General features: G+C 42.7%; 1 protein-coding gene across 1 annotated transcript in view; it reads right to left on the bottom strand.

Moving 5' to 3' along the window:
* Nucleotides 1–12,894, bottom strand: part of LOC310929293 (latent-transforming growth factor beta-binding protein 2-like) — a gene marked incomplete at both ends in the record, with an annotated part of 118,933 nt that extends 106,039 nt beyond the window's left edge. The window contains 2 exons of the mRNA XM_083892015.1: nucleotides 7,002–7,075; nucleotides 12,494–12,894. Of these exons, the coding sequence (XP_083748141.1) occupies nucleotides 7,002–7,075; nucleotides 12,494–12,894 (475 nt within the window). The remainder of the gene's footprint in view (nucleotides 1–7,001; nucleotides 7,076–12,493) is intronic.
* Between the last annotated feature and the right edge of the window lie 6,629 nt (nucleotides 12,895–19,523).

The following is a 19,523-nucleotide window of genomic DNA, read 5'->3' on the forward strand; positions in this document are numbered from 1 at the left end:
TTTTGTCAATGGGTATCGTCGCGTAGACACCCCAACTCCTTAAAGCTCACATAGAGCGGTCCTGTTGCACATATATGCGAGTTATGGAGGTCTACTTGCATACATTCACTTGTTTTTATGCTCAAAAACCTCCAAGTTGCTGGAAATGAGCTGATAGAAATCTCTCCTGACTGAAGCTCTCATCAGCCGTGCTGTTTCAGACTGAAATCTCACCCCAATGGCCAGCCAACGAGAGCCTTCCCAACTGTCTTGTGATTGGCCAATACCTGGAAGTGACGTAATTAGCACAGAAGAAGCGCAGCTCCCCCGTCTGGAACTGTGGAACTGTGCACTGCTACTCATTATCAAAACACTGTTTTAACAATGTTTAAAAATAGCTAACTCCTCGCCGCAGTCTCTTTTTACGACTTTGAGTCAGAAGACACTGTCGCTCGTGAAACACCTCCACAACGGACGTTCTTCTTCTTCTGTGGTTCAATGTACGCAACCGGATGTGCCCGGACTAGTGCCCAGAGCAGGAGGATCTGCTGTTCGGGAGAACCGTTTACGTAACCGGAGCGGGTTTTTTCAGAGATCTCGCTGAGCCCGAGATTACAATAAAACACAGCGTTCTCAGCAGTGGCTGAACTGTTTGTTTTCAAACCTTCTGGGCTTCATAAACGAGGTAATGGCACAGATACGCAGCAAAAAAAAACCCAGCGTTAATTGGTTAAAAACGGAGATATCGCAGCTAAGACTGCAAGGAATCGCCGTTTCCAAAGTACTAATGTGTTTTGTTACTGATTCTCCTGGATCAGCGTGTTTGTTTGGAAGGCCCAGTCCAGCGCTGCCAACACCATTCCAACAGTCTCCTATTTTATTTTTCAGATGACTGGATCTGCACACAATCCCCTCTCCGAAAAACTTGGCCGCTCGTTCTCAGTCGTAATTAAGCCTGAAGTGGAAACGCCAGGAATGTTTGCCGTTTTTCTCCTCTTTCTATTTCCGATGGATTCTCACATTATTATTATTATTATTCTTCGCATTACGACGACTCCTGCAAAGAAATAATTGCCGCACATATTTATGAAACGGGTAGAATGTGAGGCAATTAATTTTAATGACGCGCGAGACAAATCCGTGCGCGACAGCAATTACCGCGACGGTGTTATTTCGACGGCCAAGAGGCAGAGAGTGATGCGCTGTGGAGGGTTCACGTGGAGTCAGGCCCAGCTGCCCAGAGTCGCTGACCTGTCCTGCGCTAACGTCAAAATTAACACCACTATCTGGTGTTAAGTCTGTGCTTCGCAACCCTGAAAATAGGTCACGCGTCTCCCGCCGAGCGCCAGCCATGAAACACCACTTATTTTTCCTGTCTCACACTGTTTCTCAGTTTCATTTCAGACGGTTTATTTGAAGAATGTCGTTTCACACATTACCGAGGCTCTCCCTGCCTCCCTCCCTCCCTCCCTGCCGCAACATAATGTCACTGGAATCCGTGGCCTGTTTGAGCCACTGCTTTATCCCCAGACTTTGAGGTTAAACAGACTTTGGACAAGGCGATGGCGCTCGGCCAGCCCGTACTTTACTTAGATGATGTTTTTAACTTCTTGCCAAAAACGGGGCTCAGGCGATTCCCATTTTATCCCATGATGGAAAATTTGGATCACCTCACTAAGTTATACAAATCCACAACCCACATTTCTTTAAATGTGTATCCTTCATCAAAAAATAGTGCTTAGATTTTCCTCCCGTAGTTAAAAAGAGACGCTTGAGTGAGCCGGTCGGTCTAAATACGCTTGCTTCCTTATAAAGAGTGGTGACTGTGTGATATTTAATCTTCAATTTGTTGGTTATTTCTCATCGCGCCACAGGCTGACGATGCATATAAGTATAAAATACAGAGGTTACTTTGGCTCTTTGATTGATTTGGGGTCACTTAGAAATGTCCTTATTTTTGAAAGAAAAGCACTTTTTTTTTCAATGAATATAACATTAAATTAATCAGAAACACACTCTATACATTGTTAATGTGGCAAACGACTATTCTACTTCCACACATTAACTTGTTTTTATGGTCAAAAACCTCCTTGTTGCTGTAAATGAGCCGATAGAAATCTCTCCTCACTGAAGCTCTCGTCAGCCGCGCTGTAATCGACAATTCTAGCTGCAAACGTCTGGTTTCTAATGGAATATGTACATAGGTGTATAGAGGCCCATTTCCAGTGCTCTAATGGTACATTGTGTTACATCGAATTAGAATGCTATTGGATGATTAGAAAACCGTTGTGCAATTATGTTAGCACAGCTGAAAACAGCAAAAAAAATATTCTATTATGTCTAATCTTGTCAATGTCTTGACTATATTTTCTATTCATTTTGCAACTCTTTTGATGAATTAAAGTGTGACTTTTACAAAAAAAATTGTATTAGTGACCCCAAACTTTTGAACGGTAGTATATGACACACACTAAACTTGGCTTGGAAGGTTAGCTTAAATGCTATATTTTTACGCGTACCATTTTTGTAACCGGCATTTCCAACTGCAATGTGTTTTTGTTTTGACACAAAGAACAAAAATAACTTCTCGAGGATGAGTCGGCTACATTTTCGAACACATTGTGTCGTGTCCCTAAAAGCAGACCGGGGGCTGTTTCATCTTAGTCTGGAGGCTGGAGATAGCGGGGCTGCATTCTTTCGGGTAAGTCTTTGCAGGTCAGAAAAACGTTAACACATGCATGTCCCCCTGATACTCCGCCAGCTGCTTCGCACATGGATGAAACAAAAAGGAAGAGCACCCAGAGTGTTTAAAGCAAGATCGGGTTTAAATCTAAACAAACAACATCAAAAAAGGAGGGGGTTTTCTATTACTGCAACTATGCGATCATCTCGTTAATTAGTGCACATAAAACTGACCGTCCGTAGAATCTTCTTTGAACTTTAAATATGGTGACGAATAACTGAAAAAAATGATAAACAGGTGATGTGAATCTTTCACATGATGTTTGTATCACAGGTCTTTTATTCTGAAGACACCTGCTGCATCCTTTGTTTTTGTTTAATGTTGCGACGGACGAGGTGAGCCAAAGAGAGCCTTTATGCTCCGGGAGGCATTTTAAGGTTGGGATGGGGCCCTTTAAGCAGCACAGCAGGCCAAAGAAAGCTGGAAGGCAATCAAATTTGAAAACTCCTCTCAATCACTAACCGCTTCTCGAGACTGAAAACAACTTCATCCTTCATCCACGTAAATGATGCATCTCTCCGAAGATAGCAACAGGTTTGAATCAAGGACCATGTGTGTACTTTCCAGCGAGGATGGATGGGGGGGGGGGGGGGGTCATGTATGCTTTCATTGCGGGCTTACGCTTGCATCATGCTGCCATATGTAGCGCAAAAACATTGTGGAGGTATACCAGCGTGAAACCCTGGGAGTCTGCTCTGAAGCATTCTGAATTGTCCCTTATATTTACTCAGTGTGCAGTAGACCATGCCTTTAATCCAATTACTTCAACAGCCATGTCAACTGGAAAAGCCAAGGCACCTAATGCATATTGACGCTGACACGAACACATGGAGTTTTCCTTTTTTCTTTCGCACTTGATTGAGTTCAGTTCGCTGTGGTCCCCGGAGGACGAATCATAAAGACGTTTCCACTTCGCTCACGCTCCATCGCCGCTACAGCACAATCGTGAGATTGATACTTTTGACTTTTGTAATGAGGTAACTGGCCTACTGGAGGCATTTCCGCGAAATCCTTCACCGTAATGTTTCTTCAAATGTCACCGTCCTCTCAGCCTGTGATGATTGCAAAGTAGCTATAATGCGCATGACTGACGTTAAACCTGCTAACCGTCGGCACGCTAATGTTGTCATTATGAGCGTGTTAGCATCATGGCTATAGACATCCCCGCCTCCCCAAAGAGCTCAGGCTATAATATCATGTCCTCTATGGTATCCTTTTCATTCGTCCAAAGCCCGTCCATCCATTTTCTGTCGCTTTATCCTCCACACGAGGGTGGCGGAGGGTGCCAATCTTAGCTAACTGGCCGATAAGCGGGGTACACCGTGGACAGTTCGCTAGTCCATCGCAAGGCCACATATACGGCGCGTTTCCACCGCCTCGATATGGTACGTTGCCATTAGCATGGTACCTTTTTAGTACCTGCTCTAGCTAGGTTCCAAGCGAGCTGAACCGATACTATGGGAGACTGATTGGTGCAATCACAGGAAGAGAATCAATCCGAACAATCCCGAACTGTAGATCAGTTAAAACGACTTCACAATCCTAAAAAAACGTAGCTTAATCTCCAACAATTAACAGGGTTAATGTCTAAAATCTCAATATCTAACACAGGAGTCTGGTGTATTTAGCGACACCACTGCTTGCACCAATCGGGGGCTCAATCCCAGGTCTTCTTGCTGCAAAAGGCAAGTGTGCTAACCACTACACCACCAACCGTGTGGCCCCACCCCCCATTCATTGAAAGTGCAAAAACAACAAGAAAAGGTACAATTTAGATCTAATTTTCCCACTAACACTAAGGCTTTCGGAAATGCTGGAAACCAAAAAAACAGAAAACAGTAATTTCACAGCGATAGATAACATCTAATGGAGGGTTACTGTATTTAGCATAAAACACGGCCAGCTATTTGTGCTTTCATCCGAAATCCGCAACTAAGCAACTTACTATTTTGTAAACAGGTTTCCATTCATGACAAATTGTAGCGAACCGGTGCGCAGGTGTACAAACATTCCATGTTATTGACGTTGTTTTATGAATGGCCCGTTTCCATGAAAACTGGATATTTGACATTGGGAGTGTTCGGCATTCATTGTTTTTAGCGTCTTTAGTGAATAAATATAAGAGTAAGCGTTGACCCAGAACAAGACGCTCCTTGACGGTAGCTTCAAAAGACTGAAATAAAGCCAAGCTCACACCTGGTCTCACTCTATAACCAGCCGACCACACCGCCGCGCCACACGACACAGGCACACATCTTTGATTCTTAATAATAAAAAGAATTGGTTATGTAAAACCTGAGTCATAAAAGCAAAAAACTGGCACCTATAATTACTACAGTTAGCAAGACCAGACGAGAAATAGAAAAAAAATGCTATTTTCTAAACGGATCAAAGCTTTCAATCGCACAACATTATGGTTAATTTCTGCTCAAGGAATTCCACTTTATGAAACACAAACAGGTCTGTTAAGCATCCATTCTGGATTCGAAAAACAGAGCTGTCCGCACCAAACATGCCAAGGATATGGGCAGGACTTGAGTTTTCATAGAGCCTCCAAACCAGCAGGTCCCGGGAGACCGCGACGGAGACCTTTTTATATCGTAAACACATTTCTTAAAAAGGCATGCAGGGCGCACTCCCTGGACAACTCGCGATCCAATTCCTGTCATATATTTGCTCTGAGCTAAACCAAAAAACGAACAAGGAGGTATTGTTTGGAAGCCATAACTCCAGACACCCAATCCAGCCTCGCGGGTGAAGCCGGCAGCTGACACTTTTTATATTAGACATTACTTCAATCCCTTCAGCGAGAATTTCCTATACGCAACTCGCTATGTTTTTACTTATGCTCCCACTCGACGCGTTTCTTCATTTTCTTTCCCCCACTGTGAACATGTTTTCTTACGCTGCCATCTCCGAATAAAGCACGGGCGGGGATGGAATAAAGATAGCCTGGCCCCGCTTTCCCCTCCACGGAGGTCTCCGACATGGGGGCTCCCAGTCCCAACCCTCATGTCTGGGGTCTTTTTGTTGGCACCTTGCCTGCCTTTGGGGCTTCACTCAGCTGATGATAGCATAGCCCCCAGTCAGACCTGGGCCAGGGCCAAGCCGTAAGAGGGTCCAGATGGTTGCAAAGACCCCTGGCCTGTTCAAAACCACTGACTTGTTTAAGCAAGAGTGCGCGGACCTGCAACTTTCTGCCAGATTATTAAGTATTTACTCTTTTAATTTAGATTATTTCAACTCCGTGTTAGATGTAATTTACACCCTGGTAATGGTGCCTTTAGCTGGGACTTGAGAAAAAAAAGTGGATTGCATTGGAGGGGTGGGGGAGGGGGGGTGGGGACCTAATTAGGTGACTGCTGGAGCCAGTCTAGCTTGTTGTGTAATGAACTGGCTGAAATGTAGGTGAACTGTGTGAAAAACAGAGGAGAAGGAATTAGCCCGAGAGAGAAAAACAGGAAAAAGTAACAGTAAACAAGTGGAAATAAGTGTGGTATTCACAAAGCTAACTCAAAACACAGGTTAAGAGAGAGCCACGAGTGACCTTGTCTTTTAACAGGAAGACCAGGAATAAACCAGATAATTAGATAGATAGAGAATGAGAGAGCCTGCGTCGCTATTTCAATCACTTGTAAAAAAAAGAACTTTTTCTGAGAAGGACAACCTGTTATTTCAGTCTGCAGCAAACAATAGTGGCCATAAACATGGATATGATATCAGTAAAGCATTTCTATTCATAGAGTGGCCTCTTTATGACGATCTCAGCCCGTCTTCTCAGCATGAAAAGCAGCGTTTAATGCTTTCAGTTCCCAGCCTACGTCTTTCGCTGCACTTTTAATTATCCAGTAGTTCAGCGGTCAAATAAAAGAAGAAGCAGTTTCCACTCATAATTGAGAGAGAGGGGGGAGAGAGAGAGAGCCAAGTACTAAGTGCTTGTAATTTCCATTGCGAGGACTTGACATGAAAAGACGAACATGACCGTGGGGGCAATAACAGCCTGCAGGAACTTTCGCAGACTAATTACACTTGACTATATAATTGTTGGTATCCATTTTTTTTTTTTAAAGGTTTTCTTGCTCAATAAACCTGATACTGTACTTAACGCTTATCAGAGGGTGCTTGTGTATCCTTTCAAGACTCTTTCAAGAATGCATAATGACCTTGGACGCCGGGCAATAACGTCGTTATCTCTAGCAGCTGACTGACTGAATGAATGAAAGAGTATTCATGCGAGCTGTAGTCACGTTAAAAATGAAATCAGGATTATTTTCCTTACGTTTTATGCAGCGATTGGTTCCCGGTGCCACAGCCCAGCCAGCGCAGCACTGCTGACCTCCACAGACGTTTGGCCTGAACAGAGAAAGACACATTGGTTATCACGGTCAGAAACATACAGTAACGGACAGTAGAGCTGAAACAATTCATTATTTATCATGATTAAAACAAGATTTCTGATTGTTTTAGCTTCTTAAAGGTGCATTATGTAATAAATCTAAATCAACTGGCCATAAAATCCTCCAAATATGTCACAGAGACTCAGGAATAATGTTCATATAACAAACTGAACTCACCAACAACAAAAGTAGTCAAAATATTTGCATTAAAAAAAATATTTTGCAGACTGCAAATCATGTTTATGTTTTGAAATCACGTTTTGGCATGTGGCGCCACCTACCGCCGTCTACCAATCATTGCAGTCAGTAGAGTCTCAGCTGCCGAGCAACCACGGGTTGCCAGTTACTTCAGAAAACGAAACTTAGTAGTAAAACCTTGGTATTTTGAATTTGAATGTAGTAACTGTTTTTGGCCACATTCTTACATATGGCACCTTTAAATATGAATATTTCCTTTGTTTCTTTGCTCCACATAACAAAGAAACCGTTAAAAACTGAATCATTTTTGGTTTGTGGACAAAACAATGCGTTGGAGAACATCGTCATTTCCAGGTTTGACAAACATTGATCAACATTTTATGGACCAAATGATTAATCGAGAACATAATGGTCAGTTGCAGCTCTAATGCACAGTACGTGGTGATAATCATCACAGTTTCAGATCCTCCTGCTGTGGCCCGGTCCTATTCCTACGAAACACCGACGAGAGATTACTCTGTAATTGCGTTTTTATTCGATAGAACAAATTCGGCGCAAGTCTTGAAACTCAATCCTCCCGAACTCATGTCATGCGAGCGTCCAAGAGTGAAAACAAATACAGCCTGAAAGGGATTCGACACACGGGACGTTAAAAGCACACCAGCGTCGCCTCTATAAATCACTCGGCAAATGAGAGATGACAAGGGTTTAAAACCGTTATAACTTGGGTTCTTTGCGCTCTTTAATCCGCACACTTGTAGCGCGGGCCAGCAAAAGATGAAAAAGGCACCAGACCGCAGAATAACACTCCACAACTCTCATGAGCCCCGTCATCTTTTCACAAGATATTACAGTAAAGTGCGTGGTGATTTGAGGAGATAACGGGGGATTGACTCATTGACCCCAGACCGGACATCGCTCATTACACGACCGTTCAAAAGTTTGGGGTCAACTTTACCATTAAAAGTCACACTTTTATTCATTAAAAATTGTTGCAAAATGAGTAGTAAATAGAGTCATTGACATTGACAAGATTAGAAATAATCATTATTTTTAATTTTTTTAACCAGCAAAACTGTGCTAACATAATTGCACAAGGGTTTTAGCATTAGCGATTAGCAAACACAATGTACCATTAGAACACTGGAAATGGATCTCTATACACCTATGTTCATATTCCATTAAACACCAGACGTTTGCAGCTAGAATAGTCGTTAATTAACAATGTATAGAGCTTTGGTTCTCAAAGTGTGGCCCGGGGCCCAATGGCGGCCCGCAGAAACATTTTTGGCGGCCCGCCATGAATTACAGTTGATAGTTTTAATCCAGGAGGTACTAAGCTTGTTAAAGGTGCATTATGTAATAAATCTAAAGAGACTGGTCACAAAATCCTCCTAATATGTCACAGAGACTCGGGAATAATGTTCATATAACAAACTGAACTCACCAACAACAACAGTACAGCCAAAATATTTGCATTAAAAAAAAATATTTTGCAGACTGCAAATCATGTTTATGTTTTGAAATCACGTTTTTGGCATGTGGCGCCACCTACCGCCGTCTACCATTGCAGTTAGTAGAGTCTCAGCTGCCGAGCAAACCAACGGTTGCCAGTTACGTCAGAAAACAAAACCTAAAAGCATTTACTACTAAAAGTATTTTGAATTTGAATGCAGTAACTGTTTTTGGCCACATGCTTACATATGGCACCTTTAAATGTTTATTGGACATTACCGGATACAGACCAATAAGTGTAAACTGTAGAACTGCAATCTGGTCATTAAAATTATTACGAATGGGATTTCTTTCTGGGGTTTTTTTTCCTTTGGCAACCCTCAGTCCAACGTTGGGTTTCTAAATTGGCCCTCAGGTATCAAAACTTTGAGAACCCCTGGTATAGAGTGTATTCATGTTATATTCATTGAAAAAAAGTGGTTTTCCTTAAAAAATAAGGACATTTCTAAGTGACCGCAAACTTTTGAATGGTAGTGTTAGTGCTGCGAGCGTTGGCTTAACTTTGTCATCAATAAAACGCGCATCAATGGCGTCAGTCGTCACGTTCAAATTCCACCATGGAACATAGCGTGTGCGCCTGTAATGGAGAACGTTATACAAAGCAATGAGTTTCACGCCCCCCCCCCCCCGGTTAAACTATAGATAACACCTTGTTCACACCTTGTTATATATTTTATTTTAATCCTCGACATGAAGATGTGGAGGATCATTTTACCGCTAAGCTATCAGGATCCGTCAGACAGACAGGTGCAGTGAAAACTCCGACGTAAAGGGAGTGTAAGTGAACCCCGGCGCTGCCAGCACCTCGGGGCTTCCAGTAAACCGGCGGTGAGCAGCTGAGTGGGAATTCCAAGAGGAAATGTGTCATGAAAGCACTTTCTCTAACAAGCAGCAGATGATTCATCCCGAGCAAATGAATCACTGAAGTCACCGCGGTGGACGACTGTAAGGCGACGTCCCCGCAGATTTATCTGCTACCGTTGTGCTGCTTTTAAACTCAAAGAGCCAGGTTCATTACAAGTCTTAAAGTGTGGAGCAACTGCAATAAAGCATGTTGGATCTCATGCTTACAGGCAGCTATTTTCTTTATGGACCGTGCTTTAAATAGACAGCAGCACCTCAGCGCGACCACAGCTACTCTGACGGACGCATGTGTGTTCAGAAAATGTGTTTTAATGCGGTTTGTTGGGTCAGTAAAAGGCAGATTTAGCATCGCAAGCGGTTAAGTGTTAACTTTCAGCATCTGGGCCAAGGTTAAAGGTACACGACGCAAGAAATGTATTGTAGTTTGTTTTGCTTTACGTACAAACAAATGTTAGATTCAAACCAGCGTCAAATAAGTTAGCTTACTCTTAAGTCAAGATAGACGGAGGCGACAGAAATGTTGTGCTACTAAAGCAAGACGGCTAATAGCAAGTTTGGGATACGACTGGAAACACAAAGAGGTGGCTACGACAAGGTCTGATAGTATTGCATGACAGAGATGATATTTCCATATAAATACTGTTACATTATCTTACATTTATAGTAAGATGAAACGGCAACATAGTAACGTCAACAACAACAAAATCACTAACGTACTGCAGCTTTAAGTCATAAACAATGGCATGTTAAATTAAAATTCAATGGCACAGGCAGCCATTATAATGATAATTTAAGTTTATGTATGTGTTGCAGTTTGTTTAGCTTTACGTACAAACAAATGTTAGATTCAAACAAGTCAAATAAGTTAGCATATTTTTACGTCAAGACAGACGGAGGCAACAGAAATGTTGTGCTAGTAAAGCAAGACGGCTACTAGCAAGTTTAGGATACGACAGGAAACACAAAGAGACAGCTAAGGCCTGATAGTATTGCATGACAGAGATTATGTTTCCATATAAATACTTTTTTTTTTTTTTTTTTTTAATAAATTAAAATTCAATGGCACAGGCATTATATCATCATTATATTGATAATTAAAGTTTATGTATGTATTGTAGTTTGCTTAACTTTACGTACAAACAAAATGTGAGATTCAAACCAGTGTCAAATAAGTTAGCTTAGATCTCGTGACCCCCTCTGCACACAGGAAGTGATTAATTTTTACGTCAAGACAGACGGAGGCGACAGCAATGTTGTGCTAGTAAAGCAAAACGGCTACTAGCAAGTTTGGGGTACGACTGGCAACACAAAGAGGTGGCTACGAAAAGGTCTGATAGTATTGCTTGACATAGACTGATAGTATTACATGACAGAGATTATGTTTCCATATAAATAAAGTTCCATTATCTTACATTTAAGATGAAACGGAGACAGAATAGCAACGTCAACGGCAACAAAAATCACTTACGTACTGCATCTTTAAGTCATAAATGATGGTATGTTAAATTAAAATAACAATGGCACAGCCATTATGTTCATAATTTAAGTTTATGTTTGGAAATACCTGTCACTTCTGAACCTGCAAAGCCTTTTAAAAATGGTAAGAGGGAAAATAAAGAGGGTCTGAAGAATGTAGACGGCTAAAAGTGGAGAGGAATTTGAAGACAGTTGCCAGTCTAGGTTATTTCCTCCTGGACAGGTAAGACAAACAATTTGAGCTCCAGCAAACTTTAGCCAACTCTCTCTGTCCCATACGACACTGTTGTCTCACCATGTGATATTCTGTCCTTTGTTGTGACTCCATTTTCACTTTCTGAAGCTTTTACTGATAGTGGGATCTTTCAGAAAACTCTAAGTCTGGGAGAAGTGTACCTGCAGTACCTGGTTTGGACACTAATGGCCACAGTTTGACATGTTTTACATATCACAGCCCCTTAGAGAACTATTGTATCTAAAGCAAGCAGGTGGATGTGAGAGCACAGCATTTTTGTGATATTCATATTTATGCCTACACATTGCAAAGCGATTGCCTGAATCCCCCTCTTGCAAATAAAGTGTCTCCCCATACGTTGGCCGTATAAATAATCAATTTCCTAAAGCCAAGAGGCCGTGTTATGACACACTGAGGAGATGTTTCATCGCTGTTTCACCGGCAACGACCCAACGTGAGCCCGGGGTTAAAAAAAAAAAGTGGATCGACTCCAACACAGACAACAACAAACAGGTGTTTCTGATCACTAAGCAAATTTAAAACACTCCAGAGTCGAGCCTCCACAAAACATGGCCACAGGCAACAGCTAGAAAATTGGGGTTGCACACATTGAAGTGTTCTGCAGTTGGCCTCCTCCTACTATTATTAAAATATAGTGTAATGTCCAGTAATTGGGAGGAAATAGTGATCATGTAATGTTGCACGAGTCTCAATAGAGTTCAGACACGGGTCAAGCATTCATTTACACATTTGTTGTCCATTACAAGCAGTAATCAGCATCAGTGTGTGTAACCTCAGCTATTATTCCATGTCCTGCCATGACCTTAATGACAAAACACATACATTAGACTTGTTTATGTTATGTTTCATGCATTATTAGCCAACACACTTCCTGAATGTATTAGGAAATAGTCACAATAATAAGCTGTTGATGTGTGTTTAGTTACATCATCAGGATTACAAGAATAACAGTTCATGGTGGAGTGGTAAAAACAGGTCACAACAATGACTCCAAAAGTTGGACAACTTAATAAGAGAAGGTGCAGTTTTTGTGCAGACAGTGTAACACTTGGCTGTCAGTCTTACCCAACCAGTCTCCTTGTGTGGGCAGAGCTGGGCTTGCTGCTGTGCCTGTGGTTTCCTCTGCTTCTGTGCTGCTGCTGGCTGGTTGTTTGTCTGGCGCTGCGCTGCGCACCATCCCGTGGCGCAGAGGATTGCTCTTCCCGGGAGACGGCGACAGCAGCAGCAGCATGAGCTGGTCCATCTCTGCGTGTTTGAGATGATGCGCCTCTGGGCAGGCGGACCAGAGTCTGAGACTGAGCGGACCCAGGGGATATTTCACCTGACTGCACCGAGGATGGATCACCGTCCTGTGCCAGGTGTCCTGGACTCCTGAGCCGGGGCTGCTGCTGTGGCCCCGCGAATTCTTTCCTCCCACCTGTCGCGTCCGTGTGACTGTGGCCAAGTCGAAGAAGCGCGACAGTCATTAAAATCGTGAAAACAGCCGTGCGTCGTGCGCGGTCCATTTTTGACGCGTAAAAGCGCAGAGTCTGAATCAAAAAAATAGAAGCGAATAATAATCAAAAATATAAAAACCCGCTAATTAGTCTGCAAGTGTTCAACAGGAGTGCATCCTGTTCAGAAAGTGTGGATTCCTCTTCATAATGCCCCAGGTAGTGTCCAAAACAGCAGCTCCACCACACTCCAAAGTAAGCCGATCTTCCAAAACTCACACAAACATTATTCCATCTGCTTTAATTCGTGCTGAAGACAAAAAAAAGAGTGCGCAAAGACGAAGAATCAGCAGTAGCGCAGTCCGGATCCAGGGCTGCAGAGCGCGCTCACTCCTGCTCCAAGTGAAAGAGAGAGTTTTGAATCGTGCTCCCATGAATATCACCTCCTCCTTGGAACTGGAGTCACCGGGATTGTGCGGCGCAATGAGAGAGAGGAAACTCCCCCAGCCCTCCTCCTCCTCCTCCTCTTGTCTGCTGTATTGTTGCTCCCGTGCCCATGCACGCGCACTGCACTTTCTCCTCCTCTGCCAAGTTACATCATGTTACTCTGTCTTTGTCTCGCGCCATGCTTTTTCCAGGTTATCTCCAGTTAGTAGTTAAGTGCTGGCAACCTGGAGCCGTTTGAAGTCTTAAATTAAAAGTGACAGGCTACTAAAACCTTGAAATCAAGACAACATTTTTGGATCATTCGTCCTGGATCATTGAAGTCAGCGCTGACTGTTTTATGGTGATTCGATTAAGCGCGTGCTTCTTATCACAGCTGCACAGTGCATTTAAAAAAAAAGAAAAAAAAAAGGTAGAGGGTGTGTGATTATTATTGACATAAATACCCTTTAGGTATGTCTGTGTATACATATATAAGGTTCCAAGAGCGCGCTGAGGCAATACTATGCGTAAAGTCGCCTGACTGACCACTGATTAGTCAGAGTATCAAGCCGAACTATGCCGAACTGTAGATCAGCTAAAAATACATAACAATCCTTAAAAACCTGGGTTAATCTCCAATAATTACCAGGGAAATGTCTTGAATCTTAATATTTTACATAGGAGTCTGGTGTGAGACGATCATGGAGGAAGTACTGAACAAATCGTTTTAATTAAAGGTGCCATATGTAAGAATGTGGCCAAAAGCGGTTACTACATTCAAATTCAAAATACCGAGGTCTTTCAGGTTTCGTTTTCTGACGTAACTGGCAACCCGTGGTTGCTCGGCAGTGGAGACTCTACTGACTGCAATGATTGGTAGACAGCGGTAGGTGGCGCCACATGCCGAAAACATGATTTCAAAACATAAACATGATTTGCAGCTTGCAAAAAAACAACTGATTTACAAGTCACTAGTCACTCGTTTGTGCGCGTGTAAAAATGAAGTCACGGCACTTTCATGCAGCCGCGCTGCGATGACTCCGCCCACGTTGAGCAGGTACTATTTTTGTAGTGGAAAACCAAGATAAACCGTGCCGTACACAACCTAAGAACGGCTCTGCCGTCAAAAATGGTTGCATAAACCACTGACAAAAAAGAGGAGGAAGAAAATACAGATACTAAATTTGCGTTTAAAGTCTTTCTGATACGCAAAGGCCACTGTAGTTTCCCTGACGGAAAAGCAAGGGCTGCACCACAGTCCATTCGTCTGCAGTCTCATCATTCGATGTCACATTTTTATACACACTTAGACCTTCAACTCGCAACGTTCCGCTTGAACAGATGAGATTATATAAACCGTACGTCGCGGCAATCTATAGGTTCACTTCGGAGTCGACGGTGATGAACGTGCGGGGAGCGATCGAACAATTCAAAGTAAAAGTCAAACCTCGGAAAAATGCTCCGGTTTCATAACAAAATCCCATTTATTTCCTCCCCTCTCATCAATGCTGCATCATCATTTTCCCTTGAACCGTCTGGAAACAACACATTACTCTGTCTTTTTTTTTCTTCTCCTTCTTCATCTCCTGAGATCTCAACAATTCACAACCCGCAAAGATGCTGCACGTCTGTCTCATGGAGTGATCCACGAGCGTAATTACCTCGCACGGCAACTGCCATCCAAAACACACACACAGCGGAGGAGAGAGGAAGACGAGCAGTCTGCCCCGTTCTCCTTTTTTCTCGCCGTGGCTGAGAAAACGCAGTTCAAACCTCAGAAATCTGAAGCTTCACCAGGGAAAAACTTGTACGAACGCTAACAGACGGCATCTTTCCACTGACTCCTGCCCTCTGCTTTCTTTACTGTTGGCTCCTCCGAGCAAAAAGCCCTGGAGTGGAGACTTGGCCCGAGCGCCACAGCTGATTACAGCTCATCCTCCAACTCAAGGGAAATCTAATTAGAGAAGGAAGCTGCGTTCGTCTCATGACCGTCCAGCAGTCTTGAGGCCAACCCCAGGCATGTTGAAAACCGATCACAACCATTTGACCCCCGACATCCTTAAGGGTGACGAGGGCATGCGTGGACAAATCTGTGTGGTGCTGTCCGCTCAGTGTGTGTGTGTGAGCAGCTGGCTGGAGCTCAAGTGACACCTAAAGACTCAATCAGCATCCTGATGTGTATGTAGAGCCGTCCTAAGTATTTTCTGTAGGCTGAGCCTTTAATTATCACAAAAGACATTAAAATTGTAATAGAAAACATTAGCCACAAGACTTTCTCTGTATTTTTCAGTATGCAGTAGCAGTGTTTAGATCTCGTGTCACTTTAGCAGCACTGCACACAGTAAGAGATTAGACTGAGGCAACAGTAACATTGCGCTAGTAAAGTGAACCTTTTTTTTGCTTATTTTAACCGTAAAAAGCCCAGTTTTATGCGATAACAAAACACCTCTTGACCCCCACCGACCCCTAAAGTGCTGATGTATACACAGTCAGGTCTGATAGTATTGCTTGACAGAGCCTATTTTCGGATAAAGGATGTTCAAGGCCAAACAGAAATCCCCCCCCAAAACTTACACACTACAGTTTTTTAGTGAAAACAGTTGTTGCCATTGTGGTCAGATTTGTGTTTGCGTTACTTGAAGCAGTGGGAGTTGGACAACTGCTACTGAACTGTGTTGAGTCATATGGACAGATGTGGCTTACACTGGCTTTATGAAGGACAACTGTTCTGTGATGCAAATATTTAATGAGCCAATCACGTGGCAGCAACTTTAAAATGAAGGCAGCCAAACACGCTCAAGATGAGTATGTTAGAAACAGCACAACAAGCTCTAGGGTTAGCTAGTATCAGTATTGAAAGTGTAAAATGGCCAGGGTTAGGGTTAGCAATAACACAACCAGCTCTAGGATTAGCTAGTATCAGTATACAAAGAGTAAAATGGCCAGGGTTAGGGTTGGGGTTAGGGTTAGCAATAACACAACCAGCTCTAGGATTAGCTAGTATCAGTATACAACGAGTAAAAAGGCCAGGGTTAGGGTTAGCAATAACACCACCAGCTCTAGGATTAGCTAGTATCAGTATACAAAGAGTAAAATGGTTGGGGTTAGGGTTAGCAATAACACAACCAGCTCTAGGATTAGCTAGTATCAGTATACAAAGAGTAAAATGGCCAGGGTTAGGGTTGGGGTTAGGGTTAGCAATAACACAACCAGCTCTAGGATTAGCTAGTATCAGTATACAACGAGTAAAAAGGCCAGGGTTAGGGTTAGCAATAACACCACCAGCTCTAGGATTAGCTAGTATCAGTATACAAAGAGTAAAATGGTTGGGGTTAGGGTTAGCAATAACACAACCAGCTCTAGGATTAGCTAGTATCAGTATACAAAGAGTAAATGGCCAGGGTTAGGGTTAGAAACAACACAACCAGCTCTAGGATTAGCTAGTATCAGTATACAAAGAGTCAAAATGGCCAGGGTTAGGGTTGGGGTTATGGTTAGAAACAGCACAAACAGCTCTAGGATTAGCTAGTATCAGTATTCAAAGTGTAAAAGGCCAGGTTTAGGATTAGGGTTGGGGTTAGGGTTAGAAACAGCACAACCAGCTCTAGGATTAGCTAGTATCAGTATTCAAAGTGAAAAATGGCCAGGGTTGGGTTGGGGGTAAGGGTTAGAAACAGCACAACCAGCTGTAGGATTAGCTAGTATCAATATTCAAAGAGTAAAATGGCCAAACTGATTTGAGATGATAGAAAGGCAACAGTAACTTGTTACAATCAAAGTGTGAAGAAGATCAAACCTTGAAGCAGATGGCCCACAGCAGCAGAAGAAGACCACGCCGGGCACTTGGGCTTAGGGTTGGATTAGGGCACTGTTTGGTCAACATGTTACCTAAAGAAGTGGGGAGAGGTGAGTTTATATTCATTTAATTATCAAAAACACAAACTACAACCCCCAACCAACCAATGGCCCAAATACCTCCCAACTGCAGAAGAACCATGGGGTCGGGGAGTCACCGAAGATCTGTGACGATGACAGTGGACCTCGATGTCTCCAGCAATGACCGATGATTCGACACAAAAGGATCCTTTTGAAAACCCTGCGCACGACAACTCTGGCCACTCCTGTCGTCTTCATCAAACGTAAAGCAGAATTATCATTGCATTACATTAGCACGGTAACAGCAACAACATCCAAGTCCTGTAATTAAACTGACACATTACAGCGTGTGTGTGTGTGTTTCAGGAAGAAAGCTCAAGGTGGATTTGATAAGCCTCCACGATTCAGTGCTTTCAATAGCAACGCCGCGCTGGGGGTTTAGCGTGGTTACTATGACGGCAAATGTTGTGTAGTAACTGAACACACACACACTCATACATGTTTACCTGTCAAGCATGGACGTCCTAAGAGAGGGGGACACATTTGCATCCATTCACCCACACAAGTGCCTCGCCTCGACGTCCCCCCGCGCACAGCAAGCGAAAGGTCAGAGTTCAAGTGCGCCCATTAGAAAGCAAAACAGTATCGCTGAATGCAGAATGTAGGCCTCTCATTTTAAACAAGTATCGGCAGTGTGTTCTCAACGGTGCTGCGCAGAATTTTAAGTGATCCGTGTGAATCGGTCTCTGTGATAAGTTTCAATGGCGAGCGACGTCAATCTCTTCATTAGCTACCTTTTTTCGCCCGTTTGCGTCAAAGTCCTTGGGGCTCCCCTTACTCTTTGCCCGCCGGCGAACATAATACTGACATTGTTCAGACTGGGCAGCAGCGATGGACCTGGGGGGGGGGGGAGAAAATAAGGTTAGTTTTGGCAGAGAAAGGCTTCATAAAATCGCGCAATTATGTGCTTTATTAACGTTTTTCTTTTCATCGAACGTGAGAGCCTTTCGTTGAGGAAAGAGCGCTCCAGTAGACCTCTGTCGTTACCTCGTGACGGACTGAGCCGTGTGCATGAGACGGGCGTTCAAGCAACAAGAGGAAACAGTTGAAGACAGAGCAGGATATGTAATGTGCTCAGGCCCAAGACTGCAGGGAGTTTTTCTCAGCCCGATGAATGAAGCGCTGTCAGCTGAGTCGCAGAAGTAGGTCACATGGGCGTTATTTAAGACGAGCAACTTCCACTTTTGGCGTTCACGATCATAATGTTGCTAAAAGTGTTGTACATGTACACTACTGCTCAAAAGTTTGGGATTGACATAGAAATGTCATTATTTTTGAAGGAAAAGCACTTTTTTTTCAATGACGACAACTATTAAATGAATCCGAAATACACTCTATACATTTTTAATGTGGTAAACGACTATTCTGGCTGCAAACGTCTGGTTTTTACATGTACATAGGTGTATAGAGGCCTGTTTCCAGTGTTCTAATGGTACATTGTGTTTGTTAATCGTGTTAGAAGGCTATTGGATGATTAGAAAACCCTTGAAAACCCTTGAAAACCCTTGAAAACCCTTGAAAACCCTTATGCAATTCTAATCTGGACTATATTTTCTATTCATTTTGCAACTCTTTTGATGAATAAAAGTGTGACTTTTAATGGAAAACACAAAACAAATTGTATAGGTGACCCCAAACTTTTGAAAGGTAGTGTACAAGGAAAAACCCATCAATTCCATGTACAATGCACTTTGTTGATTGGCAATAATAATTTAAATTTCACACTGAAACAACAAAGATTTGATCAACTACGCCTTCCCTGGACCGACCATGTGTCAAACGCATTGACTTCATGTCAGAGAGGTCACAAATTCATCTCACTGTACATCTTCCACTGATATCCTCAGCATGGTGCCGTGACCTGAGGAGGTTTTTTTTTTTTTTTACCGGATAAGTTTTCTGCCTGACTTGACGGGAGCTCAATCTCAGATGCGTACCTTGTCAAGCTCTTGGAGGTCAGGGGGGGTTACACAGCAGGGAGGGGGGGCGGGGAATCCCTCCGGTGGAAGGATTTGTGTGTTTCTTGCAGGTGGCAAAGCCTATGGAGGACCAAAAATGACAAAACAATAAATAAATAAATAAATGTATTAATATATAAATAAATAAATACATGTATAAATATATAAATGTATAATTATATAAATAAATAAATGTATGAATAAATATATAACTATATAAATAAATGTGTAAAAATACAGAAATAGCCCTTTTCATGATGAAAATGTATTTAAATATTTATATCTGCATTAATTAAGTTCTAAATTTATTGTTTTGTCATTTTTGGTCCTCCATACAAAGCA

This window comes from Microchirus variegatus (genome assembly GCF_963457635.1).
Source record: "Microchirus variegatus genome assembly, chromosome: 7".
Taxonomy (NCBI): Eukaryota; Metazoa; Chordata; class Actinopteri; order Pleuronectiformes; family Soleidae; genus Microchirus; species Microchirus variegatus.